We start from the raw sequence: 23044 nt of genomic DNA, 5'->3' as shown, positions 1-23044 counted from the left end.
CTACCCTCATACCCCGGGAAATTGCCTGGTATCATACTTGTCAGAATGTCATTGGGTAGCTTATCAAATTTGACATCGAGGAACGAATAAATCCAGGAGCGTTGCAGAAACTCCCATTATTCCGCTTTTCCGGTCGATATCATGTATGCGTCCCCTTTGAATCGCTTGCATGGGGTTGGTAGTCTCACGAGATACAATATGACCTTATGATACAACTGACCCATCGTGATTCATGAATGCGGTCTGGCTACTTTATTTAGAGCTTGTGAGAAGGGATGGGAACATATGATTCACTTGATTCCGCTTAATTGCATTGCCCGTTTTGTGGCATGGTGTAAGGAGTAGTCACCATCAAATAAATGCCACATCAGCTATGATACTAACCATTCGTCATATTCCTAACTACGTCATACAAAATCAATTTCATCACCATCCCACAATATTATATTCATAAAGGAGATCGAATACATGTCTCAATTTCATAACTGCATTTAGCATACAAGAACATCTGAGAAATATCACTAAAAAATGTCCAACATTCCATCCAACGTGCCAGAAGAATATAGACCAGGTTTCTTACCTCCTTCTATAGCTAAACAAGCTCAAGACGCTTTACCAGGTAAACAAGTACTCCTTAACCCTGCTCCCCTTGATGATGTCTTGGCGGATGGAAGTAAATATAAAGCTGCAGGTAAATTAGAAGGGAAGAACGCCGCTATCACAGGTGGTGATTCTGGTATTGGTAGAGCGGTTGCTATATTATTGTGAGTCGATGATGGTTGAATGCAGAACATTTACGGGAAAACTAGACTGATATCTGTGTTTCCTAACTTAGCGCTCTGGAAGGAGCGAATGTTCTGATCAATTACCATCCATCCGAAGAGGAAGATGCTCAAAACACAAAAGACTATATCGCTAAAGTGGCTCCTAAAGTTAAAGTCGAGCTTGCTCCAAAGGATTTGAGAGATGAGAAAGGTGCTTTGGAGTTGGTCGAGACTATCAAGAAATGGAGTGGAAACGAATTACACGTCTTGTGAGTACTGCTTCGGTTTTGTTCAATCACACTTGCATAAAATTGTATTCTGTGCACGAACTACGGTATTAATGGATGTTACTCTTGGTATAGGGTCAACAATGCTGCTACTCAGCAAGAAGTGGAACACATCGAAGATCTTCCTTCCGAACAATGGAGACACGTTTTCGATGTCAATATCCACGCTATATTCTACCTTACCAAGAACCTTATCCCCATCATGCCTTGGGGAGGATCAATCATCAACAACGCTTCCATCGTATGTAGTCACACATCAGTTTAAGTGTATGTTCATATTTTTTGAAGCTGATCACAACAAATCAACTCCGTACAGAACCCATTCGTCGGACATCCTAAACTCCTCGATTACACATCCACCAAAGGAGCTATCGTCGGATTCACCAGAGCTCTGTCCAATCAAATTGTGAAGGAGAAGGGAATTAGAATCAAGTGAGCACAACCAATCACCATCTGCATAATCATTAAACGCTAATCGATTGAATTCCAATACAGCGCTGTCTGCCCTGGACCTAGTGAGTTACCGATGGATTAGCGAATCACATTGTAGGATACTGATCATGAACGTAGTTTGGACTCCCTTGATTCCAGCAACAATGACTAAAGAATCTCTCGAGAACTTCGGTCCAAGCAGTAAGTGAAGATGTGATGGCTAGATTCTGAGAAGGAGCTAATAACTGTTCGTTTCTTGTAGCCGCAATCGGTCGAGCAGGTCAACCAGTCGAAGTAGCCACAGCATTCGTTTTTCTCGCTAGTGTCGATTCCTCCTACTTCACCGCTCAATGCTTCCACGTCAATGGAGGTTCAGCCTATTAAGGGGATTGAGGATGAGATCTCAAGTGTCGTCGGAAAGTCACAATCTGTAGCATATATTAGAACTTTGAAAAAGGGGCAAACCCACTGTAGCTAGATGACGAATATGCATGTACCCAGTCATTGGATACGATGATTTTGGAGGGGCCAGATCACGAAACGCTCTGAGCTGGTCAACCGTTATTACCCCCAAATCGTGTGGATGATACTCGATTTACTCCCATTTGAGCGTTTCCTTTTACCCCACTTACAAGAAGAGCAGTCGGTCAAACAATCCTACCTTTGACCAGCCCGTCCGTTGTCCTGTCCTCCCTTGATGCTTTTGATAAATATCGAGTCGATTCGAGTCGAAAATTGACCATGATACGCCTGGACCACATATGAAGTGCCTATATAACTGGCATTTCCTTCGGTAGAATATATCTGTCTTTCCGACACTTTAAATCTCTCATCCCGTCTCTTATTTTGCTATCAATAATGAGTGAATCGCGAATAACCAAGACGTCAACGAAAGGCCGCAAACGTGAGGGCCAAACTTGTGACACGTGTAAAGGGCGGATTAGAGCCCAGCGCACCGGCTCCAGTGGGGTTGCAACAGGTACCTGCAGGTCCTGCGTGAGTTTCAACTTCGATGATCGAAATGTCATCAATTATATATACATTGCTTGCTGATTTAGAAGTCGTATTTAGCAAGATAAAGTATGGCAAGAAGCAAAGAGGCGTCCTTGCCTCGGTTGTAGTGTGCTGACTACAAGTCACTCCCAGACTTGCTGGGATTGTGTACGTTACTGAAATCTGTGTCATATTAGTACATAGATTTAATCCAGATGTTCCATCGAATGATAGCTGACGTCAGTTCGCAGCAAACAAAACAAACTGGCACCAGTGACCAGAACAATTCTCAAAATACGGGTGGTTCTCAGAGTTGATAGTCATCCATGAATGGAGCCCATACACAATTGAATGTTTAGAGGTCCGGGGTAGTGATGTTGAATCCTCGACTGGATTCGACCTAACAAAGGAAGTGACATGTTTTATAGCTATAAGTGATAGCTCGGAAAATGCATTAGGTGATGGTACAGACGAGCTGCTCATTCTGTCAGAGATAGTTTTTGCAGTTTTGCATGCACATGTCTTTAGTGGCACTCTCTACATTCAGGTGCTTGTGATACTTATAGTCAGACTTCGAGTATATTTGCCTAGCGAAGCAGAGGGAATATGGCGATTAACGATTTCATCCTCCCTCGAAGGACAATGGGTCTCAATATCAGAACTTTGACATCATTCCAGTTTGACAACTTGTGCCTTTGTTTTATGGTCTGGACAATGAGCTAATTCCCAACAAAGGATCAGCACGCAACGCGACCTTTGTTGTTGGACATACTGGAACGACTCCGATGAGAGACAAGCACCGAGGTCGTGCTGGTATGTATACTACGGATGAAGGTATATATGAGGAGGACTTCGACAGCTTATCTCTTTTTGTCTTTTCATTCATTTTCATTTTAAACCTGTTATTCATTTTGATTCATCTGGTAGTGAATATGCCCCTTCCACCTTGTGAGTCCTGTAAAGAAACAAGACTCAGAGAGTTCACGCTTGGAGATGGCTCCAAGAGCACTAAATGCGGTTCATGCGTGAGTCCCCTGCGTTGAACTCGTAATACCGTTTACGATCTAGGGCGTGGGCTCAAGACATTTTATTGAATTTCCCAGCTGGAGGCAGAATACCAACAGCATCACAGAAGAGAATGCGACTCTTGTGGGGGTCCAACGAGAGGATATGTCTCTTCTTCTGTAGTAAAGAACATGTGCTCGACATGTGTGAGTCTCACTCATTCGTAGCGGCGCGTGTTCTACATTGTACATGTTTATTACAGCACTTTTGGCTGACATTCGTATCAGGCCATGTCTGATGGCAAGTCTCAACAGCCAATAACAAGAGTAACAAACTCAGCTCGTCACAATCCTCTACAGACCAGTGTTCCGAGTGGCCATCTGGGTAGAAATAATCACCCAGATCACCTTCGAAGCGTATGGTATGTAAAGTATCTAATGGTACCGAAGTGCGGTATGAGAAGATGGACGATGGGAAATATCACCAAACCACTCAGGGCAGTCCTTAACCTAGCGATGATGCGTGTAATGACGCCTGGATAGACCTTGGCTTAAAAGCAAGTAGCTTAACAAGTTGGATATTGTTCGCTATCGATAGGCATAATTTCGTTAATGACTGTGACGGTGGACCTCGCCAATCACGGCGTCGGCCGGAACGCCTTATATGCCTCTCCTCAGAGGGGATGACAAGCACTTTGCAGGTGTTTCCACTTCCGCTGGACACGGATAGCCAAGGAAGAGAGGCTTTCGGTCCGGCAAAGCACTGCAAGGCTGCATCTCAAGAGCGCGCTTGCTGGTTGGCAGGTATGTCCCTACCCAAGAACGGCTGCTGAAGGAATCTGATGGCTTGATAAAATGGCACGACTAAGCCGCAGATCATGCCTCGATCCAGGCATCAAGTCACTTCTTGTAAGTCAGCAACGAAATGAGTCGAAAGCCAATCGAATGAATTGGAGACACATGCTCCTAGTCTTCCTGGGCAGTCTATAGCAGACATACAGGTCCAACAGCTGTTCTTCGTTGTTCAACTTCGCGACACATTTGCTTCCCTGTTGCGGATCAAGTGATTTTCAGGAACGTCCTGCATTCAATTTTCGCGCAGAAATGTGACTCAGAAGAACAGTAAGCAGATCGTAACTGATTCACATGATAGTTGTTGATCATGAGAAGTGTTATTATGATCGGCGTTACCTGAATATTGCGTTCGGCAGCAGACTTGTCCGTTATTGGGATTTCTGGTACCGAATGCAGTATCGTGATCCGATATACTTCAATTGAATGTATAATTTCACGAAGGGTAATATGCACAATGGAAGATCGCGAGCTACTGTACCGCTGGTGCGGAACATCTCATTCGGTGTCTTGAAGATGGCTATGCTACTCGGTTCCGAAGTGAGCAAAAGGAAGGGAAGGTAGAAATACTATAAGCGGGGAACGCCTTACGCGCCACCGGGATCGTTGATGAACCCTTCATAACATGCCATTCAACTGGGACGCGAAATGTATACTAGAGAACTTTGGCCCATCCGATGGGACCTGAATTGTCTACATTGCATTGTACCTCTTCGAGATGCCAATCACAATTTTAGGTGGCGTCGAAGATAGGACGGGGTATTAGGGTAGATCTGGTTTAGTAGTTTTGGTAATTAAATTAACATTTTCTTCTAGTGATCAACCGTCGATCATTTGTGAATTCTTCCGCACGAGTCGTAAGTAATCGCAACCTCCGCGCCCAAAATGCAGTATCGAAGCTTACGCTTGAAGCGGAGAGGAAGCTGCCGACCGACTCGACGTCACAAATCGGGTAGCACACCGCTCGTCTGGAGAGGAGAAATACTTTGACCAAGTTGAGATGTCTGGGACGATATGTTTCGTTTACAGGATCATCAGGCACCAAGAACAAAAGGAAAACGCACGTTGTTTTATTCCTTGTCTTGATTCACAATTAGTCGGATACGATGAACCGTTGTTGATCACTTTTAAAGAGCAAAAGAAGAGGAAGTCCGGTTTAATCGTTCTTGAAACATTCCTCAGGTATTTACCGCTTGTTCGGTACAACGGAGATTTACCCTTAAAACCGACAATCCGATTTTCGGATCGACAGGCACAGGCCAGATGGACACCCTGTGATCCTGCGTTGATATCGTAATAATCAAGACATTCGTTTCGTTCACTTTGACCAATACAACTGCAGGTGATGCAGGTGCAAAGGGCGAGAGCACTAACTGTCGCTTTGAAAGCGATTGATGATTCCCGTGGTTTCACGCTTTAGAAGCTTGCGATGGACCTGGGGGAAGCTCCCGTGAGAAATGCCAAGGCAGGGATGGATAAGGGTAGTGACTACCGCGTTGTCTATTCTTACAACTCTTATCGACCGAGGACCGGATTGAGCGGGCAAAGTGTAATATTCAAAGCAGGAAAAATCCTGTTCCTTGTAAGATATATAAAGGCCTAAGAATGTTCTCAATTTTCGAGTTTTCTTTTCTTCACCCACATCTTCTTTCACTCCGCTTCAATCCTCTCATATCCTCTTAAACCCTCTTCAGCTAAACCAATCCAAACCTCTGTCTAAAATGTTCAAGGCTGCTATCGTTTCTTTCCTCATTGCCTCCGCTGCTTTGGTCAGCGGAACCCACACCACAATCAATGGTCAAGATATCGACTGTGCTCAAGACAACTGTTACCGAGCTGTCGGAAGAACTTACCAAGGTCCCCAAGTTTACGCTCAACACATGGCTTCATGTGCCACTGCCGTATCATGTCAATCGACTCCTGCGGCTGCTACCGCTACCACCGCTGTCACTGTAACTCAAGGTGTAACCACTATCTACGTTAACGCTGTGACCGTTCAACCAACTCCCGTCTCGGCCGTTCTCACTTGCCCTACAGCCGGTATTCCGTCGGACCAATCTTCCCAATGTAACAACGACTTCACGTCTTACACCAACGCTTGTTTATGTAACGGTGTTTCAGCTACCACATCAGTCTTTGCTACCCCTACTATCACTGCTACCATCACCTCAACCGTACCTGCTATCGTTTACGCTACTGGACAAGTCGTCGCCCTTTAAGAATGGGTAACACATGATGTTTAGCTTTTTTAGCTTTTGGATATTATACAAATGGTTATTTAATCTCTGCGAGGAAATATTTTGGGTTCTTATAGGGTTTGACACAGGTTCTTTAGGTCTCTTCTCCTGGCGTACTCCTTGGGAAAGGGAAACTTGAAGACTTTTTATAGTATAGTATAGTATATTATATACATATGAATTTACGAATGCATGGTCAATTTGTCAGAGCGAAATGTTCGTGTCCTATCAACACACTTGTACAATTCATCTATAACGATCGGGTATCTATCGTGCAAGGTATTATATATCGAAGACATCATACATCCCCCATTTCTTGCTGAAGAGCTCTGACAGCTTTTTCGCACCGAGCCACGACGTCAATATGTCTGATTATGGGTTTGTAGGAATGTTGAAGCTGAGTCGTACATATCAGGTCATACACCGGCCTTTGATGAGCGGGTGACTCACCGCAATAAGCCTATCTGCGTTCCACAATCTGGACGTCATATTCGAGATGAAAGAGAAGAGATCCGAAACAGATTCTGTTGCGCAAATCTCGACTTCGTTGAGTTTGAGAATGGCGATGGCGACACGGAAGAGCGTCTGACGTGACCGGAACATGAGCTTGGTCCTGATCGACAGTGGTTGCGATAATAGTCATCTCGGAATAGGATGACTTACATCATGACCTTCCACAAAGGTGACATCCCAGACCCTGAATAAAGTCTCCACAGGTAGACAATCTGTGAACAGACTCAGCCACCATCCAAAAGTGACACTGGCAAGATCCACCCCTAATTCTTCCAAATGGAAATGTAGTTTGGGAACAAGTTGTGTCACGAGATCATTAAGGACGACTTGATCTGCTCGTGAGGCGAGGAGGGACGCGGAATAGAAGTTTGTGGGCAGTAACCGATCGATCAAGGATGTGAGAACCCAGTACGCTTGTTCTGCTCAAGTGCGTCAACAAATTGCACAATTTCAACTACGAGATTGCCTTACCTTCGTCAGTGTGGGTCAACAGGAGCGTAGCTGCGAGCATCTGGCGACACTTTAGAGTCAGCTTGCATTCCATGCTCAACAGGAACGCTGACTCACGTTCATTCCCTGACAGCTGTCATAAAACAAACCATGATAAGCTTGAATCCGCATCACGGTGTCTGCAACAGACTCACTATCCAACGGAAGGGTTATGCCTATTCATGGACGTCAGCAAATATTGCCCATCTTCCTGTCCAGGATCCGCTCACCAGCTGTACGCTGTCAAAACTCTTCGTAGCTTGGCTACACCAGGTCCGTCACCGCCGAAGAAAACGTTACCAGGAAATGTTCGAGATACGTCTTTCTCGATGTCTGCATGGACAGGGGAAAGGTCGTTCTTGTGCACGGCAAGGATCTCGGCGTATTCTCCAGGAACCATCAGATCCTTTGCCCCAGAGCATTCTGACCAGGATGTTAGCCTCGATTCCGGATGTATGATCACAAAAAGGTCAGATAGGATGCGGTGTGACAAGATGGGGTGACAAACTGGTCACGACTATGGCCATTCTTCACAAATGGGTGGCGGCGTGAGAGATGGAATGGGTGAGACTGATCCGAAGGGAAAGCACAACTCACCTGCCCATACGTCACTCCTGTATTTTAGCGGTATTCCCTTCCTGACTAACCTCGTGAACGACTTCCAATCCTCTTGACCACCTTTCCCGCTCATGCCCATTTGACTTATGCCTATCAACCCTGAGCCCCATCTCAGGTCATTCGACTTGTGGGAATTTTGCCCATCATTCATATGTCGAATTCTACGTTTCAGGAATGTATCCCATTCTTTCTGTCGTTCCTGTTGTTGTCTATCATGTATATCCGTAAGTTGTTCGAGTAAGCTTGAGACGGTCAATCTGCTGTTGCTGGAAGCATCGGCAGAAGCGGAAGGCTGCAAAGATGATGCTCCCCTAGCAGATACCGTAAGATGGTCTTTGGCCGTGACCGGTCTTGCCGGAGAAGGGTTCAGACTGAGTAGAGTCGACGACCGATGTCGGTGAGTATCAACAGTCGAGGAGGAACGAGAAGGAGGTGGCGACGCGCTGTCAGGAGTTTTGACTCGATTCACAGAACGAGAGGACTCAGTAGATCGTCTTGGACCAGGTATGGAGGCCCCTTCTACGTTTTCAGTAGCCTTGCGCGCTCCATTCATAGATGTGTTAGAGCCATGAGAACCCCGTCTTCGTTTGGCGATCCAACCTTCAGCTTCAATATCAGCAGTCGGTAATATTGTACCATTGAGCGACATTGGTGCAGACGTTCCTGCAGCAGAAGCATCTTTAAGCATTTTAGCATGTTGAATATCATCTAATGCAAAGTCAGTACAGATCAACAACAGGCAAAAAGGTAAATCCCACATATGAAGCCATACCTGTCAGTCAGGGGTTCTTCCTCGCTTTCGAATCTACTGGCGGTTGCCAGCTTAGACTTGGCAGTCTGGAAGAAGGATCCCAGGTTCTGCCTCGACAGAGTTACCGTGGGTGGTCGAATATCATCGGGCACGATCGACGATAGCTCAACTGAAGGCAGGGGACGTTCTTCGGTGGGTGATGTAGCTGAAGAACCGGATTGACCGATGGCTGCAGGCGCAGAGACAGCGGTCGTAGGAAATGCACGACTGGAGGAGCTTCGACTGATGAGAGCTGGTCTAGGGTCATCGGTGATACTGCTGATAGCTTTTGTACCACGTATAGTGGCATTGGACACCGATGATAGGAGCGATCGACCTAAAGATGCAGTAGCGGCTAACGCTTGATCCCCATATCCTGATGACCTAGTCTCTCTCGACTTGTCTAAATCTGAAGCGGGGTATTGACTACCTGTGGAGGCTGCCCGACTGCGGGATAGATCTTTGGACCGTCTTCTATCCGATACAGCATCTCGAGCTATGATGCCATCGTCTCGCGCGGTCTCGACAAGTGAATGGGCTAGATAAGCTATTAGAGAGTTTGACGGAATCTCGGAAGATAGCAGGATGGAGGATGGATCGGGGGTAATGATTCGCTGCAAGTAAGTGAGTTTGATGTATGGGCCTTTGCTCAATTCGAGGTACTCACAGTAGCCAAGAAGATCGCCTTGAAAGCTGGACTACTTCCACCGTCACCTTTTCTCCAGGCCTCCACGTCATCCTCGTCAATGATCGCACTCTCGCTGACCTCGGCAACCGTGGGAGTTGATGTCGCAGATAAAGCTGGTGTATTCGCTCCCTTCGAAGGATGAGGCGGGGTTGACCTTTTGCCCCCGCTCCATACCCACAGGCCTGAGGCCCAGTTGGTCCTATTATTTTGACTATTAGACGCGCCACTTTGTTTTGACGGCCCGATTGATACGGCGGACGATCGTGGTGCAGCCTCTGAAGTGTTGACAGGGGATGATGGGAACGATATGGACAAGGATGAGGCGATTGAGGGAGGCCTTCTCGATTTTCTTGCAGAAGGGATGGGAGATATAGATCGCATAGATGCCTTATCGCCGGTCAAGGCGAGGGGGTTGGCAGTCATATCATGTATCGGAGAAATCGAGGTCAAAGAAGTGGAGATGGCTTCGGTTAGGCCATCATGGATCGATATCTATGAATTGTTAGTCCTTTTCGGATCGCCTAACAATTCTTGGGGACCAAAGCATACCTGATCTGCCGATTTACGCCGCCTTCTCCTGCCCTTCTCTGCGTTCTCCTTCCTTAACTTGAAATTCTCCTCTTCTAGCTTGCCTATAGCTTCCCTGAGTTCTGCTATAGCTTTGCTCAGAACCCTCAGTGGGTGGTCGATGGGCGTCAAAATCGGGTCTTGAGAAGGAGGCGACGGGGGGAATAAGGGGGATTGATCTTCTGAAGAGGTTGTAGGGTTTGAAGAAGGTGAATCATCGACCGCCGGTTCGTCCGGGAAACGGTCCACGGTGACTGTATTGGTGAGCGGAAGTGTTGGTATAGATTGGCCACCAGTAGCTAGGGAGGGCGTGTACTGTCTTAGCTCCTCATCTGACATTAAGTCGAATCTTGTATTGACAATTTCAAGTTCTTCTTTGCTCAGACTATCCAAGCATTCAAACAACCTAGAACCGTAAGAATCGGCCCTCTTAGGCGATCTGATCGGGGTGGGCCTCGAAAAATGCGCGTCTTCGAACATTGCATCTTGATCCAAAGATGGAGATACCGTGCTTGACCAATGTCCGCTTCTTCTCCTGAGAACTTGCGATGGCCCGACACCAAGCAATTGCGCTTCGCTTAGTCCGTTTCCGGCTCGACGGGTAGGGCGAGTCGTTGATATAGTGTTCGCATGTGGTCTGTGGAAAGTCGCAGGATGCCAGTCTGACATTTGACTATTTGAGCTATCTTCAGTGCCCGGCAATGATATCGAGGGTTTCAGAGAGGGACCAGCTAAAGATACACCCGACGAACGACGAGCGATTGAAGGGTGAGAAGCGGTACCAGCTAAGGGGTGACTACGGGATGTATCTGACGACCGCAACCTTGGCCTAGGCTGATTGGATTCAGCCATGGCGATTGTCACCTGATTCCTGATTGTTCATGGAAAGGTCTGATAAGGAGGAGGGTATCCTTTGAGGTGCAAAACAGATGATGAATAACTGTTGAATGATGATGACGATATTGTGAACGATGATGAACGGAATCAAATCTGGTATGGTGATGAACGCGCTGATCATTTTGCAATGTTATACACTGATAATCCTTTTTCATTCCCTTACCCTCCTACTCGCCCATCTATTGTCGTGATCATCGAGGGTTTTTAGTACGATGGTTCGAACTGTAAAGCCATATCAAGTGAGCTGAACTACCTTTCAATCGAAACATCTTCCTGGTGGACGCTGACTATCTTGATCTCCTCCAGCGTCCCGACACTTACCGCAAGGGTAACCCTGACGCGCCGGGATCATGGAAACATGACCTGCATAGTGCAGTCAACCAATCTCTAGCATCACGTATAGGGAAGAATAGCTCGTCCTCTTCTGGTCCTTCGTCCCGCTCATCGCTTGCAAATCGAATATCAGGCGGACAAGGGAAAGAACTGTTACCTGCTTCGAGTCTGAATACGAGATTACACGGATTCGATGGACCACCTCCAGCGAATATGAACAACGCCAATGCCGGTATCGAGCTCTTACCTGTTAGTGGTAAAAGGCCGAAGAATAGTGGGAGGGGAGTAAACAATCAAAGCAAAGATCAACTGAATGCTGCGTTAGGTACAGGTGCTCAAAGAGTAAGGGATAGACCTAGTAGGGAGCAGATGCGAGGTCAACCATCACAGCATACTGTGTCGATCATGGGCGCTGCAAAAGGTAACACCTGGGTGAGGGTCGAGAATCTGGCTGTCGGTACGACTGCAGAGGATGTCGAAGTAAGTCACGTTCTGCCAAAAAAGATGTACATACACCTTCCTAATCATCGGTCGGTCTAGATGTTCATGCTGAAATTGTAACCCTATTTAGTCTGCCTTCGCACCGCTGGTCATCCTGAATGCAAAGTCAACACCGCCAGTAAATCATAATACAGTAACAGTAGATTTAGAGTTGGAAAATAAGGCGGATGCTGAAGGATTGATAAAGCAATATCATGGAGTAGTAGCAGATGGAAATACGCTTAGTGTGACGATCATCAATCAAGGTCTGAAAAATAGGATGGGTGCTTCCTCGACTACCACTACAAATGCTTCGGCTATTGCGCCTGTCCAGCAATATGAAGGCAGGACGAGTAATGCTGGAAGAGAACTGTTGGGATCGAATTCGTCTGGGTGAGTTTCTTGTCAAATTTATTTGGCCTTTGATCCTGCGAAGGCCGAATTCTCACGAATACGGAAGAATCCTCACCGTCACCCCACGAACTCCCTCATTATGCTCGATTCCAATTTCAGCTGTGCTCTTTCCAGTCGGGATATAGCTGACAATCCGCACGATGAGCAGAAAACTATACTCTGATCAGGTCCTCGCGTCCCACCCTTCCTCTTCAATCATGACACTCAGCGATGAGCCTCTTTTTACCCAATCGCCTGAAGCAGCAGCGACAGTACAACGATCGGATGCATGGCGTAGAAATGCACCATCCCTGGCGTCTAGAATGGGTGGAAGGTACTGAAGTCTTAGTCGACTCAGGCTGAGCGATTAATATGCAGAATATTGTAGATCAAGGACAGGTCAGCATGTATTTGTGTCATAAAATGATCGACAGAAGTAAACCTACGTGAGGATACATTTGTGCCTATACCTAATGGTTTTTTGTCTAAACCACTATGAACATGGCTGAGAAGAATCGCCGCCACTTTATTGGGCTATGCTGCCTTCCCCGTTCAGCTCCGCTGATTGGAAATGGAAGAGTCTAGTGAAGTGTATAGGGGCAGGGGTACCTGTAATATGGTGGAAGTGCGAATATCACGTCGGCTCATTATTGAAGAAATCCTCGGTTACTCATCCCGAGGCCGAAACTTGGGAAATGTATTCGGCGGTACCGGCCGCAGTTCCCCCTTGGTCATCTACTATACTATACATACTATACTAGTAGTATAGTACATTTCTATCGTAGAAAGGGAAACCACTACACAATTTCGGTCGAAGTGGATTTCGAAGTGGAAATACTTCGACCGAAATTAACGAGGTTTATCCCTTTTCATTCCAAGATGGTTAAAACCCCTTTGGCTTGGATATGAGTTTAGCGAGAGATAAATCCCCCTTTTCCGGTTAGCTTACCTGCGTAGTACGCCTCGGATCCAAATTCAATTATTGTAAACCCTTGTGTCACCGCAGTGTCCTCATAATCAGATAAGACAAGAGAGAATGAAAACGCCCCTGTCAGCCTTCAGGGTCATTTAGATACTAGTCTGCAATAATTAAATGGGATCTTTTCTTTCATATCTGATAAACGAAAGAAAAACTACTTCCCTGAAATAATACCGCGACCAAGACAATTCCTTGCTAAAATACTTTCCACATCTTACCCAGACTCAATTGAATTTACGCTCGTTCCCTTTCACAGCGGATATTCTTTAGGTAACACATTTGAACTAAACATGCCTTGTTGATCATTCAAAGAGCTGAACTGCCTGTTATGCCCCAATTATCCCTCAAGAAATAAAGCAAACGATTGGAGTCGGCCGAATAAATCATTGTGAACATCCGTTGAATGAATGATAAACGGCATCTATTCAAACAAGTCTCGTTCCTATTACTCATTCACAGTATCAACCTTCAAGAGATCTTCATCCGTTCTGACCTTCTCGGCTTGCATTCAGCACAAGGAAAAAACCAGATTTCCGGAGCTGATATTTTGAAACGAAGCAAAAGTTTTAGTTCAGGTTCTTCAATGACAGCTCCTTACCTCGCCTTGGATATGAGGCTTTACTCGTTCCTTCATGGCTGCTCGGTGCCTATGAGAAACGATAATCACGTCCAGAACCTAGATAGACGTAAGGAACAGAGGTGATTGGACGAAGATGGGCGAGAAGAAAAGGCTTCCTTCAGGTCGGAAGGGATTGCCAGCAAACGTTATTGCGGCTTTTACCATATGAATGTTCCGAAAATTTTAGAAAGCACAGATATATATAATTACCATATTGATTAATCGAAATGTTACCCTCACCTTTTCCCAAATTATATTGCCTCCTTATCTGATAATCGAAATGGCCCGTCCATCTCTGTTTATCATATGGCTTGTCACGTTAATTCAAGTTCAGCTTATTCGAGCGGATAACCTTCAAGTTTATCTTCAAACACCTGATTACGAATGTGTCTATGCTTGTTACGTAGCTTTGACTCCAGTATCTTTTGGAGATATCACAGCGAAGAAGCCAACTATAGCAAATCAATGTAATTCGACGGACTTCGCTAGTTCACTTGCACTGTGCTCGGAAACATACTGTGATGAGAAACATCAAGACGCAGGATGGACCTATATGACCCAGACGTGTAAAAAATCGAAAATCACACTCAAGAAACAGGCTACCTACACCGCACAGATCGATAAAAGTACAGTTACCACGGTGGATGCGATCGCACAGAAAAAGAAGACTTTCAACGGCACCGTTCTCATTAATCAGCGCTCGTGGGAAGTTGGATATAGGACATTGGTAAGATATCACAGCCTCCCGTTGGTTTCGAGAGAGAGTACTGATGATGCTTCTTCATGAAGACCGCGGACACGAACAACTTCTCATACGTAAGCTGCCGGCTGTCCTCACCTGATTGCTTATCGCTAACGATGAATACAGAGTCATGGATTCGGCTTCGCAGTATATTTATTCATGGTCACTGCAGTCTTGATTGGAGTGATCAATCGATTAATCAGCTTATCGGTGCATCAATTCGCTAAGGATCTCTCACCAGAAAATGCCAGCTCGCCGACGGTCACCAGTAAACACAGCATTCGATCTCGAACATACACTTGGTGGCGCAAGAATATCACTTTACCTGCTTCTTTTGGCTACAGACATGCACAACCATGGGGATGGGTTTCGATTCCGACCAGATTGCAGAGTATCTTAGTAAGTTCGCATGCACACATATGAATGTCGAATCGGCCGACTGACGTCAACCTGTTTAGATTTTCTTCTTCGTGGCCATTAACATCATATTCATGTGTGTAGGATATGACTTGTTCGACGAGAACATCTTGTACGTTATCGAGCTCTGAAAATTGAACGAAATGAACAGAAACTGTTGTTGACTGAGCTATAACAGGGACCCGGATGACAAACAAGCCCAACTGCTCGACTACTTACAATATAGAACGGGAGTCATGTGTGTCTATAACATGCCTCTACTTTGGATGCTTGCTGGAAGAAATGATGTGATACTTTGGCTCACAGGGTGGTCTTACTGCAAGTTGCATTCCGATCAGAAAAGCTTATTTTGTTCAAGCTGAATGAAGGACCGTTACACGTTCGTAGCTTCGATCAATTTGTGGCATCGATGGGTCGCTAGAATGGCCGTCCTTCAGGCATTGATACATGGGGTGTGAGTTTTTCGATTATGCGCAAATCCCATAAATCTGACCACGGGCGTATCTTGTAGGGCGTATACCATCATAAAGAAAGACAGTCTGTATGAGCGATTCTTCCATCGCATGTATTGGGCCACCGGTATCTTCGTGAGTCACTCTTAGGTGTCCTCATAAGGAGAGTCTGGCTGATTGTACTGAATTATCATAGGCACTTATATGTTTCGTATTCTTGGTGGTATTGTCGATCAAGCCAATCCGTTCCAGGTGGTATGAACTCTTCTTGATAACTCACATTGCCTTGGCCTTGATGAGTCTGGTCCTCCTCTGGTTCCATCTGACACATATGAAGGGTAAATACGACCCGTGGGTATGGGCTTGCGCAGCTATATGGGTGAGTACATCTGCACCTAATTCGCAGTCGAAGGGGTCTCTAACTCGGATTTTCAGTGTCTTGATAGAGCAATCCGAATAGCTCGAGTTCTAGTTCTGACGCACAAAGCCTTATCCAAAAAAGGTAAAAATACCGTAGCGATCATGTCTGACAATGAGTCTGGCTTGATTCGACTTTCGATCACCACTTCTATCAAAATGACACCTCAACCAGGACAATACTATTTCATTTACCAACCCTTCTCTATTAAGCCTTGGGAGAATCATCCGTTCACATTAGCTTCCTGGAAGACAGACGATGCTTCCAAGTCGACCACTTTGGACTTTTTAGTAGCTCCTCAAAAAGGTATCACCAAAAAATGGCGAAAGCGTATACTCAAGACTGAGAAGAAGATGGACCACACGAGATTCCTTCTTGAGGGTCCATACGGGCACTCGAACCCTGTTCAGAATTTCGAGCATATCTTGCTTGTCGCTGGTGGGAGTGGTATAACCTCGATGTTAGCTTATATCCATCAATTACAAAATCATTCTGAAGATTTGAAGCAAATTCGCACGAAAACACTATCCTTAATCTGGGTTGTTAAACATACAGCGTATGCTTCAGACGTGTTGGACAACGAATTGAAGGCTTTTGTCAACGATTGCAATACCATACCCGGTATAAGAGTGGACATTCAGCTATATATCAGTCGTTCCGGGGATAGTTCACCCAATAGGATGGCGATTGGCAGTCTTAATTCTGAGAGTTCAACTTCTACACCTGCAATGACACGTAAGAACTCAGATTGGGACAATTCGCCACCTACGACCAAAAACAATTCGATGCTACACTCCGTACCCCTCTTGATGCGTAAAGAATCTAATCACACTTCACCCACCATTTCATCGATGGAGGCGTTCCCTGAGAAAGCCGGAGAAGAAGACGCTGAGGGTCAATTACAGCATATACCCTTGGAAGATCCATTGGTGAAGGCCGAGCAAGAGAAGCAAGGAGTCATTATTGGCACATCAGGACTTACGCTACACTCTGGAAGACCAACCATGAACAATTTGATAGATTTAGGCCTTGAAAGGCTGGTTGGGGGGGAAAGATTAGCTGTGTCAGCTTGCGGTCCAGCAAAGATGGTAGATGACATGCGTCAAGCAGTCGTAAACGCATATGGATCGGAGGAAGGTAAAATCAACGGAAGCACGTTAGAGTATTTCGAGGAACTATTCTCTTGGTAATGACCAAAGAGAACAGAATATGTTTATACAATAGATAATAGAACTTATGTATTCAAGCGATGAAGACTTGACTCCTCTACCTGAATCCTCGGCAGTCCCGGTTAACGCTACGGCTGGGTTTTCGGCATATTCCATACGAATATTCTGGGGAGCAGACATGCGCGACGATGATCAGGTTTGCACTGATAAGCTTCTGCTCATGTTGCGAAACTTTACATTTTCACATTCATCTCTTGTCAGCCGTTTGCCGTATTAATCCTTTATCTTCCTCATGTATAGCCATGTCACTACGATTTGTGCCATTTGACATCGTGCTGTCGACTTCCAACCGTCAGTCCGCTTCATAAATCTGGCTCGGTCTGTTCCTCAGCTTGATTAGATCTCTGTCTATCCCTTCTTTGCAGATACAATATAGTCGGGACTGATCAGGTGATAGTGAGTTCCAATTCTAGTAGATGCTTTGCCGGGCGTGTCCCACTTACTCAACAACAAGCCTCCCGCTGACAAACCTGCAGTCGCATAGTTTCCTGCTTTAACCACAGGCTGATTCTGAGTTGGAAAGAGGACAATAGGCCACCATGCGTTGATCAAAGTAGACATGGAGTTCACTAAGATTGTAAAGGCATTGTCAAGAAATGCACCTTGATCCTCAAGAGCGTTCACTCACTTGTCGCTCCTACCACCGCTCGTTTGATAGGATTTCCTTCTGTTGCCGCCGCCTGCCAGCTCCACATAACTCCGAAATTACCAAGGACCAAATTGCTAATGTAGTATAGACCCCATCGGACCGCCTTACGCTGCGAATAAACAGGTAGCGTAGCCAGAGCGATGTTGACGCCACTGGAAATGATATAAGCTGTGGGAAACTCCATACTTTTGAAAAGCAAAAAGCGAGAGCAGCTCACAAAGTTATACAGAAGGCTAGAGCAATTGGGGGCCATCGTCGACCACGGAGTACTGAATCGCTCATCCACGCACCGATTAGGCCGTAGACGACAGAAACGCCATAGATAGGAGTGGGATACTGTATCATAGATGATTAAGCTAGGTGCGTTCGAGATTAGTCATAACATACGATATTGATCTGCGAAACGGAGTAAGAATGGGGCTTGATCGTATTCCAAGCCTTGAACCAAAAACCCATGGAGGTTGAAGGATTACTACATAATCCCATAAAGGTGAACAAAGTTGGGAATACCCAGATATGCCAAGTGGTGAGTATTCCGCGCCAGACATGCCAATTGAGAGGTGGATTCTTCTCATAGCTTTCAAGAGGTTTACGAACTCTAGCTAGGTCAATTTCTTCCTGTGTGAACAACCAGCTCTTGGTGATGTTAAAAGGCAAATCAGGAATGAAAAGGAAAGCGATCAAGGATACAGGAAGACTTATACTGCGAGGTGTATTAGAATCAAGCCATACGGTGTGTCGGTCAAGACTGCACTTACCATCCATCGATTAGGAACAGCCAGCTGAAGTGATACTTATCAGGTATAATTTCCCGTACAGAACAAACCAAATCACTCACGACCAACCCGCTCTGCTTTGCACTCCATTCAAGGCCGAGTAAATGCCCGCTTGAAGGAAACCGCTGAACTGTAATCAATGGTGAGCACAACTTTCCCTCCGCCTACAAAAAGACCTACCATAGGTCCCACCCTAATCAAGAAGACGGTGAGCAAACTCCGTGCTAAACCCTTTCAAAACATTCCACAAACTCACATCACAGAGATCTGGATCAAAGTTAACCTTTTACCTAATTCCGCAGGAGTATACCAGGATGAAGCAACATACATAACAGCGGGAAAATGTCCAGCTTCGAATAAGCCTGTGATAACTTAATGATTAGCCCTTGACATTTAGATATATCTCTAGAACGAGACTCACCCAGGAAAAGTCGACAAGCATAGAGATGACCGGCTGTCTTTACAGATGAGGTAGCGAAAGTGGTGACTGTCCAAAGGACCTCTAATATGGGGATCCAGATGTGCGCTTTGACTATGCCCTTCGCTAGGATCAAGTTGGATGGAATTTGACCAAAGACGTAACCGGCAGCGAAGAATGCGGCTGCGTAATTAAGCTCGTTCCCATATACTGACAACGAATCAGATACTTTCCATCTTGACGAACACACAGAGCTTACGATCTAGGTCCTCCTTCATACCTAGGTGTCGATTTATCAGATCAGATTGTATTGGAATGCAACGGCAAGGTGCCTACTCACCAGACAGAAAAGCGTTGTTTACAGCGGCTTGATCGATGAATTTGATCAAGACTCCAAATGATGCCGCACTATTGGTATCGTGTGAAAGATTAATAGCCATACCGACCATAAATCCAGAATGGTTTACCTCAATAACGTCAAGTCCAATTTCAGTAGGAACCTCCTCTCCTCCCTAGGCTTATCCCAAGAATCCCATAATTTACTATACCACCGACCGCCACTCAAGACCGGCAGGAGGTCGGACTCTTTTGGGTAGACATACTTCTCCGAGGAGTCGAAACCTGGGGACGAGGAGGTGCTAGCAGGTACCATTCTGGATACGTGTAGGATGGAATGATTCGGAACGATAACGACCCTAAGAATGGATACCTTTATAAGTGAAACGGATCCTGTTCAACGGATCACGCCATACACTAGCGCATCTCCATCTAAGATGTCGCGCAACTATCTATACATCCATAGGACCGATGCTCGACCAGTGGCAACTCAATCTGATCACATCATCGATGGATAATTGCTATTGATCGGCTGCTGCGTAGCTGGAATTGGCTTATCGCACGTCATCAAACCTCCGTCGATATCGCACGCCATGAGATAAGCTTTTGGTCTCGAACCGCAAGCTGTAGTTCGAACGGGGATGGTATGAGCTACATCGGGTGTAATAATCATGGACACAGGTATTGCATATGATTGAGACTTTGCAGTCCGTAAAAAGATCATGCAATTAGCTGCAGCGATGTCGACGACCCTAATCTACTCTTGCACGCTTGTGACCGTTGCTTGCTGTAGTATCATGCTGGCCGACCCGGATCTCTGCTTCCAATGGCGGAGCATTTTGTCCCGCCTTCCAGCTGAACCGGGATCCGTAATGATCTTGAGGAAGGTGTCTATTTCCAACGCCCGTGAGACTTTCTCTGGCGGTCAAACCGGTGTCAACTGATCCCTTGGGATAATCGAGCCAATGGACCCCACTATGATAGATAATGAGTTTGTGCAAATGTGATCGAACTGTAATTGCATGCTGTTTACTGACCGTTTTTGTAATTCTGGAACAAGATACTCCACGATGTCTGAATATGAGTCGGGGAAACGACTCCAAGCAATATCTACCCATTCGATCAGCTAGACCGAAATGTCCGGTAGGGGTCAAGAACACATACTGAAACCGTCAATATCAGACTCGGCAACGATCCGCTGCAAATGATCCGCCACTGTTGTAGGTGAGCCTACAATCGGGGGATACGGAAGCCCTCTGACCCCCAAGAGGTCTGCCAGACCAGCTCGGGTCCAATCGTGATGATCTGGGTATGTTATTTGAAGGTTTTTCAAGATCTGTTTTTCCCAATATCAGTCACCTTTCTCTCTCATACCACATGAAGCGATATACTCACCCCTTTGACGGCTGCTGTACCCACTTCTCGGAGATCATCCTCTTCGGAGTACACAGAAAGGTCCTGATCGACCTACACGGAGATATGACGTTCGAGCTTGCAAGCAGACTGTCGATGAATTTCGACTCACCCGGTTAGAGAAGAGGACTTCAGCGCCTAGTTTGCTCGTATATTGCTTGAAATCATCAAACTTGGCTTGTGCGTCCTCGTCCGTTGACCCGACGTATATACTATTCCAATATACTCAGCCACTCATCATATCCCTGATACACAACAGATACTCACGTAACGCCGAGAACAACCTTTACGCTATAAGCATCTCGTCCGCGCTCCACGGCGGAGGTTCTGTACTCCTCTACTTTCGCTCTGGCTTTCTCGATGCTCGGCATATTCTAGTGTGGGGATCTGAGTTCAGAGAAGATCTCTAGCATCAATCGCCTGTGACATACCGTAAACAAAGCTTCCCCGTGTTTTGCGCCAAACGCAACACCTGCAGGTGAGCTTCCAGCTTGATAGAGGACGGGAGTTCGTTGTATGCTAGGCTCAACAATGGCAGGGCCAACGACACTGTAGTACTCGCCCGAATGATTGATTTTCCTGACTCGCGTCGGGTTGACATAAATCTCCTTCTCCTTGTCTAGTACCACTGCGTCTTCTGCCCAACTCGATTCCCACAATTTGTAAAGAACACTATGACGGACTCAGCTTGTGGCATTCGGATTCTAATGAGGAAAGACATACTCAAGATACTCGTCCGCTCGCTCGTCTGCTCCAAGGTCCAGGTCTTAGCGACTGATCTGTATCTCATGGACTTATAACTTACACCTGTTGTCGTGGTCTATTTGCTCCGTCAGACCGTGATTGTGAGCTGCGCTATCCAGTGCCGATGTCACCAGATTGATGGCGATTCTGCCATTCGTGAGATCTGATGATATAATCAATACCTTCGTCTGGTGCGTGAGACATTGAGCTCACGATCTAAAGTAGCGAATCTACAAAGATCGATACAGATAAGCCATGCACAATTAATGCGAAGTGTACTCCCTCACCTTCTCGCAACAGTAAACGGCTTCTCGTATGTCTGAGGTAAACTTATCAGACCTCACAGGACCCGGCAAAAAACTCTTATCGAGACTCACCAAGCTTTGGGTGATCCCGAATGTGAGATTAGAAGTGACTGCGGCGGCTGCAGAAATCCATAAGGTGGGATCGCTACAGATAGATTGTCCCGCAACTTGTAAAGCCGGCCCGATCTCACCGCCAAACGTATCTTTTCCACCTAGTAGATCTGCCAAGCTGAATGGACAGTCAGTCTCCTCAGTCTTTGCGATAGAGATCTAGAGCTTACAAAACAGCGCTGAATTTGCCTCTTTCGAGCAGTTGAGCTAGATCAGTCCAGTATTTAATCGTATTATATTCCGCAGCCCTATCCCCAGGTCTTCTCCAAGCGCCTGTGATGACCATACCTGGTGTATTAGACGTTAGGGCATTCAAGATCCATCTTCTTGGTAAAGACCCATCCCGTTTGATGTAAGGTAGATCTCCGGAAGCCGCTTGACTTGCTCCTACATACTGAATGGAGCGACCACCAGAAGCTACTGGAATATCTTCACTGTTGATCACGGTCATCGCGGAATGTACAAGAGATTGCTGACTCGTGGTGAAAGCGAAAGAGCTCGCATCTTATTCGAAAGATCCCTCACTATGAAAGTTTCTCATGATGAAGGTGATAAACATATTATGTTTGATCACGCAAAACATGCTTAGAACAGTACCTTACGTTGACCTCTTATCACGCGATGAATGGCATCATCTATGTGGGTGTTTAGCGTTTCGGATTTGAGCGGAGGCACCGATTCGACCGCTGATTTCCGCTGCCAGACCGTTGATCCTGCTGATGGCTTTGCGTGTATGATTTAACTCTACCTTTTAGCAATTAGCAGAGGAGCAAATTGATAGTAATGCACCTCATATGATATGAGGAAAGCGCTGGGTATTGTTCTGGGCGAGGTTGGCGTGCTGAAAAGATTCGCCGACCATTAGAACGTGGTACACTCGTGCTTAGCAACCTAGAGTATGATTTATTCATGCTGAAACCAAAAGCCACGATATACAATGCTGCTCAGGTTCAGTATGGTGTGTCGTCCCGCATCGGAGCGAGCGATTGCTGCATGTTAGATTTTTAAAATAGAATGCATCGAATATCGATCTAACGGTTATGTATTATATGTGAAAGATGTTCCAAATGCTTATTATAGACTTCTTTCGTCTTCTCGT

General features: G+C 45.9%; 7 protein-coding genes across 7 annotated transcripts; 4 read left to right on the top strand and 3 right to left on the bottom strand.

The window, feature by feature from the left end:
- Positions 1 to 528: 528 nt before the first annotated feature.
- On the top strand, positions 529 to 1867 carry I206_105738 (uncharacterized protein; the record flags this gene model as incomplete). The annotated part of the gene is made up of 7 exons (XM_019155107.1): positions 529 to 764; positions 836 to 1033; positions 1127 to 1292; positions 1368 to 1483; positions 1547 to 1566; positions 1622 to 1684; positions 1746 to 1867. The coding sequence occupies 7 exons, from the start codon at positions 529 to 531 to the stop codon at positions 1865 to 1867; spliced, it is 921 nt and encodes a 306-aa protein (XP_019011261.1).
- Positions 1868 to 6053: 4186 nt separating this feature from the next.
- I206_105737 (uncharacterized protein) lies at positions 6054 to 6551 on the top strand (the record flags this gene model as incomplete). Its single annotated transcript, XM_019155109.1, has 1 exon — positions 6054 to 6551. The coding sequence occupies one exon, from the start codon at positions 6054 to 6056 to the stop codon at positions 6549 to 6551; it is 498 nt and encodes a 165-aa protein (XP_019011263.1).
- A 316-nt stretch (positions 6552 to 6867) lies between these two features.
- Positions 6868 to 11086, bottom strand: I206_105736 (uncharacterized protein; the record flags this gene model as incomplete). The annotated part of the gene is made up of 11 exons (XM_070203178.1): positions 6868 to 6966; positions 7020 to 7154; positions 7233 to 7501; positions 7554 to 7593; positions 7650 to 7665; positions 7727 to 7747; positions 7802 to 7994; positions 8169 to 8897; positions 8948 to 9593; positions 9647 to 10159; positions 10217 to 11086. 11 exons carry the CDS (start codon positions 11084 to 11086, stop codon positions 6868 to 6870), a joined length of 3531 nt encoding a protein of 1176 aa, XP_070059279.1.
- Positions 11087 to 11343: 257 nt separating this feature from the next.
- On the top strand, positions 11344 to 12678 carry I206_105735 (uncharacterized protein; the record flags this gene model as incomplete). The annotated part of the gene is made up of 4 exons (XM_019155111.1): positions 11344 to 11370; positions 11438 to 11944; positions 12036 to 12337; positions 12507 to 12678. 4 exons carry the CDS (start codon positions 11344 to 11346, stop codon positions 12676 to 12678), a joined length of 1008 nt encoding a protein of 335 aa, XP_019011265.1.
- A 1537-nt stretch (positions 12679 to 14215) lies between these two features.
- On the top strand, positions 14216 to 17154 carry I206_105734 (uncharacterized protein; the record flags this gene model as incomplete). The annotated part of the gene is made up of 8 exons (XM_070203177.1): positions 14216 to 14662; positions 14804 to 15076; positions 15136 to 15206; positions 15273 to 15412; positions 15482 to 15548; positions 15606 to 15681; positions 15743 to 15925; positions 15982 to 17154. The coding sequence occupies 8 exons, from the start codon at positions 14216 to 14218 to the stop codon at positions 17152 to 17154; spliced, it is 2430 nt and encodes an 809-aa protein (XP_070059278.1).
- A 341-nt stretch (positions 17155 to 17495) lies between these two features.
- Positions 17496 to 19688, bottom strand: I206_105733 (uncharacterized protein; the record flags this gene model as incomplete). Its single annotated transcript, XM_070203176.1, has 13 exons — positions 17496 to 17575; positions 17637 to 17762; positions 17822 to 17994; positions 18060 to 18178; positions 18230 to 18545; positions 18601 to 18624; positions 18681 to 18748; positions 18799 to 18811; positions 18875 to 18980; positions 19040 to 19246; positions 19296 to 19316; positions 19377 to 19444; positions 19504 to 19688. The coding sequence occupies 13 exons, from the start codon at positions 19686 to 19688 to the stop codon at positions 17496 to 17498; spliced, it is 1506 nt and encodes a 501-aa protein (XP_070059277.1).
- Positions 19689 to 20124: 436 nt separating this feature from the next.
- I206_105732 (uncharacterized protein) lies at positions 20125 to 22396 on the bottom strand (the record flags this gene model as incomplete). Its single annotated transcript, XM_019155114.1, has 13 exons — positions 20125 to 20347; positions 20410 to 20482; positions 20537 to 20708; positions 20768 to 20839; positions 20898 to 20997; positions 21053 to 21159; positions 21217 to 21457; positions 21509 to 21533; positions 21591 to 21692; positions 21743 to 21759; positions 21817 to 21848; positions 21907 to 22063; positions 22116 to 22396. 13 exons carry the CDS (start codon positions 22394 to 22396, stop codon positions 20125 to 20127), a joined length of 1602 nt encoding a protein of 533 aa, XP_019011268.1.
- Between the last annotated feature and the right edge of the window lie 648 nt (positions 22397 to 23044).

The sequence above is a fragment of the Kwoniella pini genome, chromosome 7, assembly GCF_000512605.2.
Source record: "Kwoniella pini CBS 10737 chromosome 7, complete sequence".
Classification (NCBI taxonomy): Eukaryota; Fungi; Basidiomycota; class Tremellomycetes; order Tremellales; family Cryptococcaceae; genus Kwoniella; species Kwoniella pini.
Note: the sequence above shows the minus strand (reverse complement) of the source record. Positions and strands in the feature narration are given on the sequence as shown.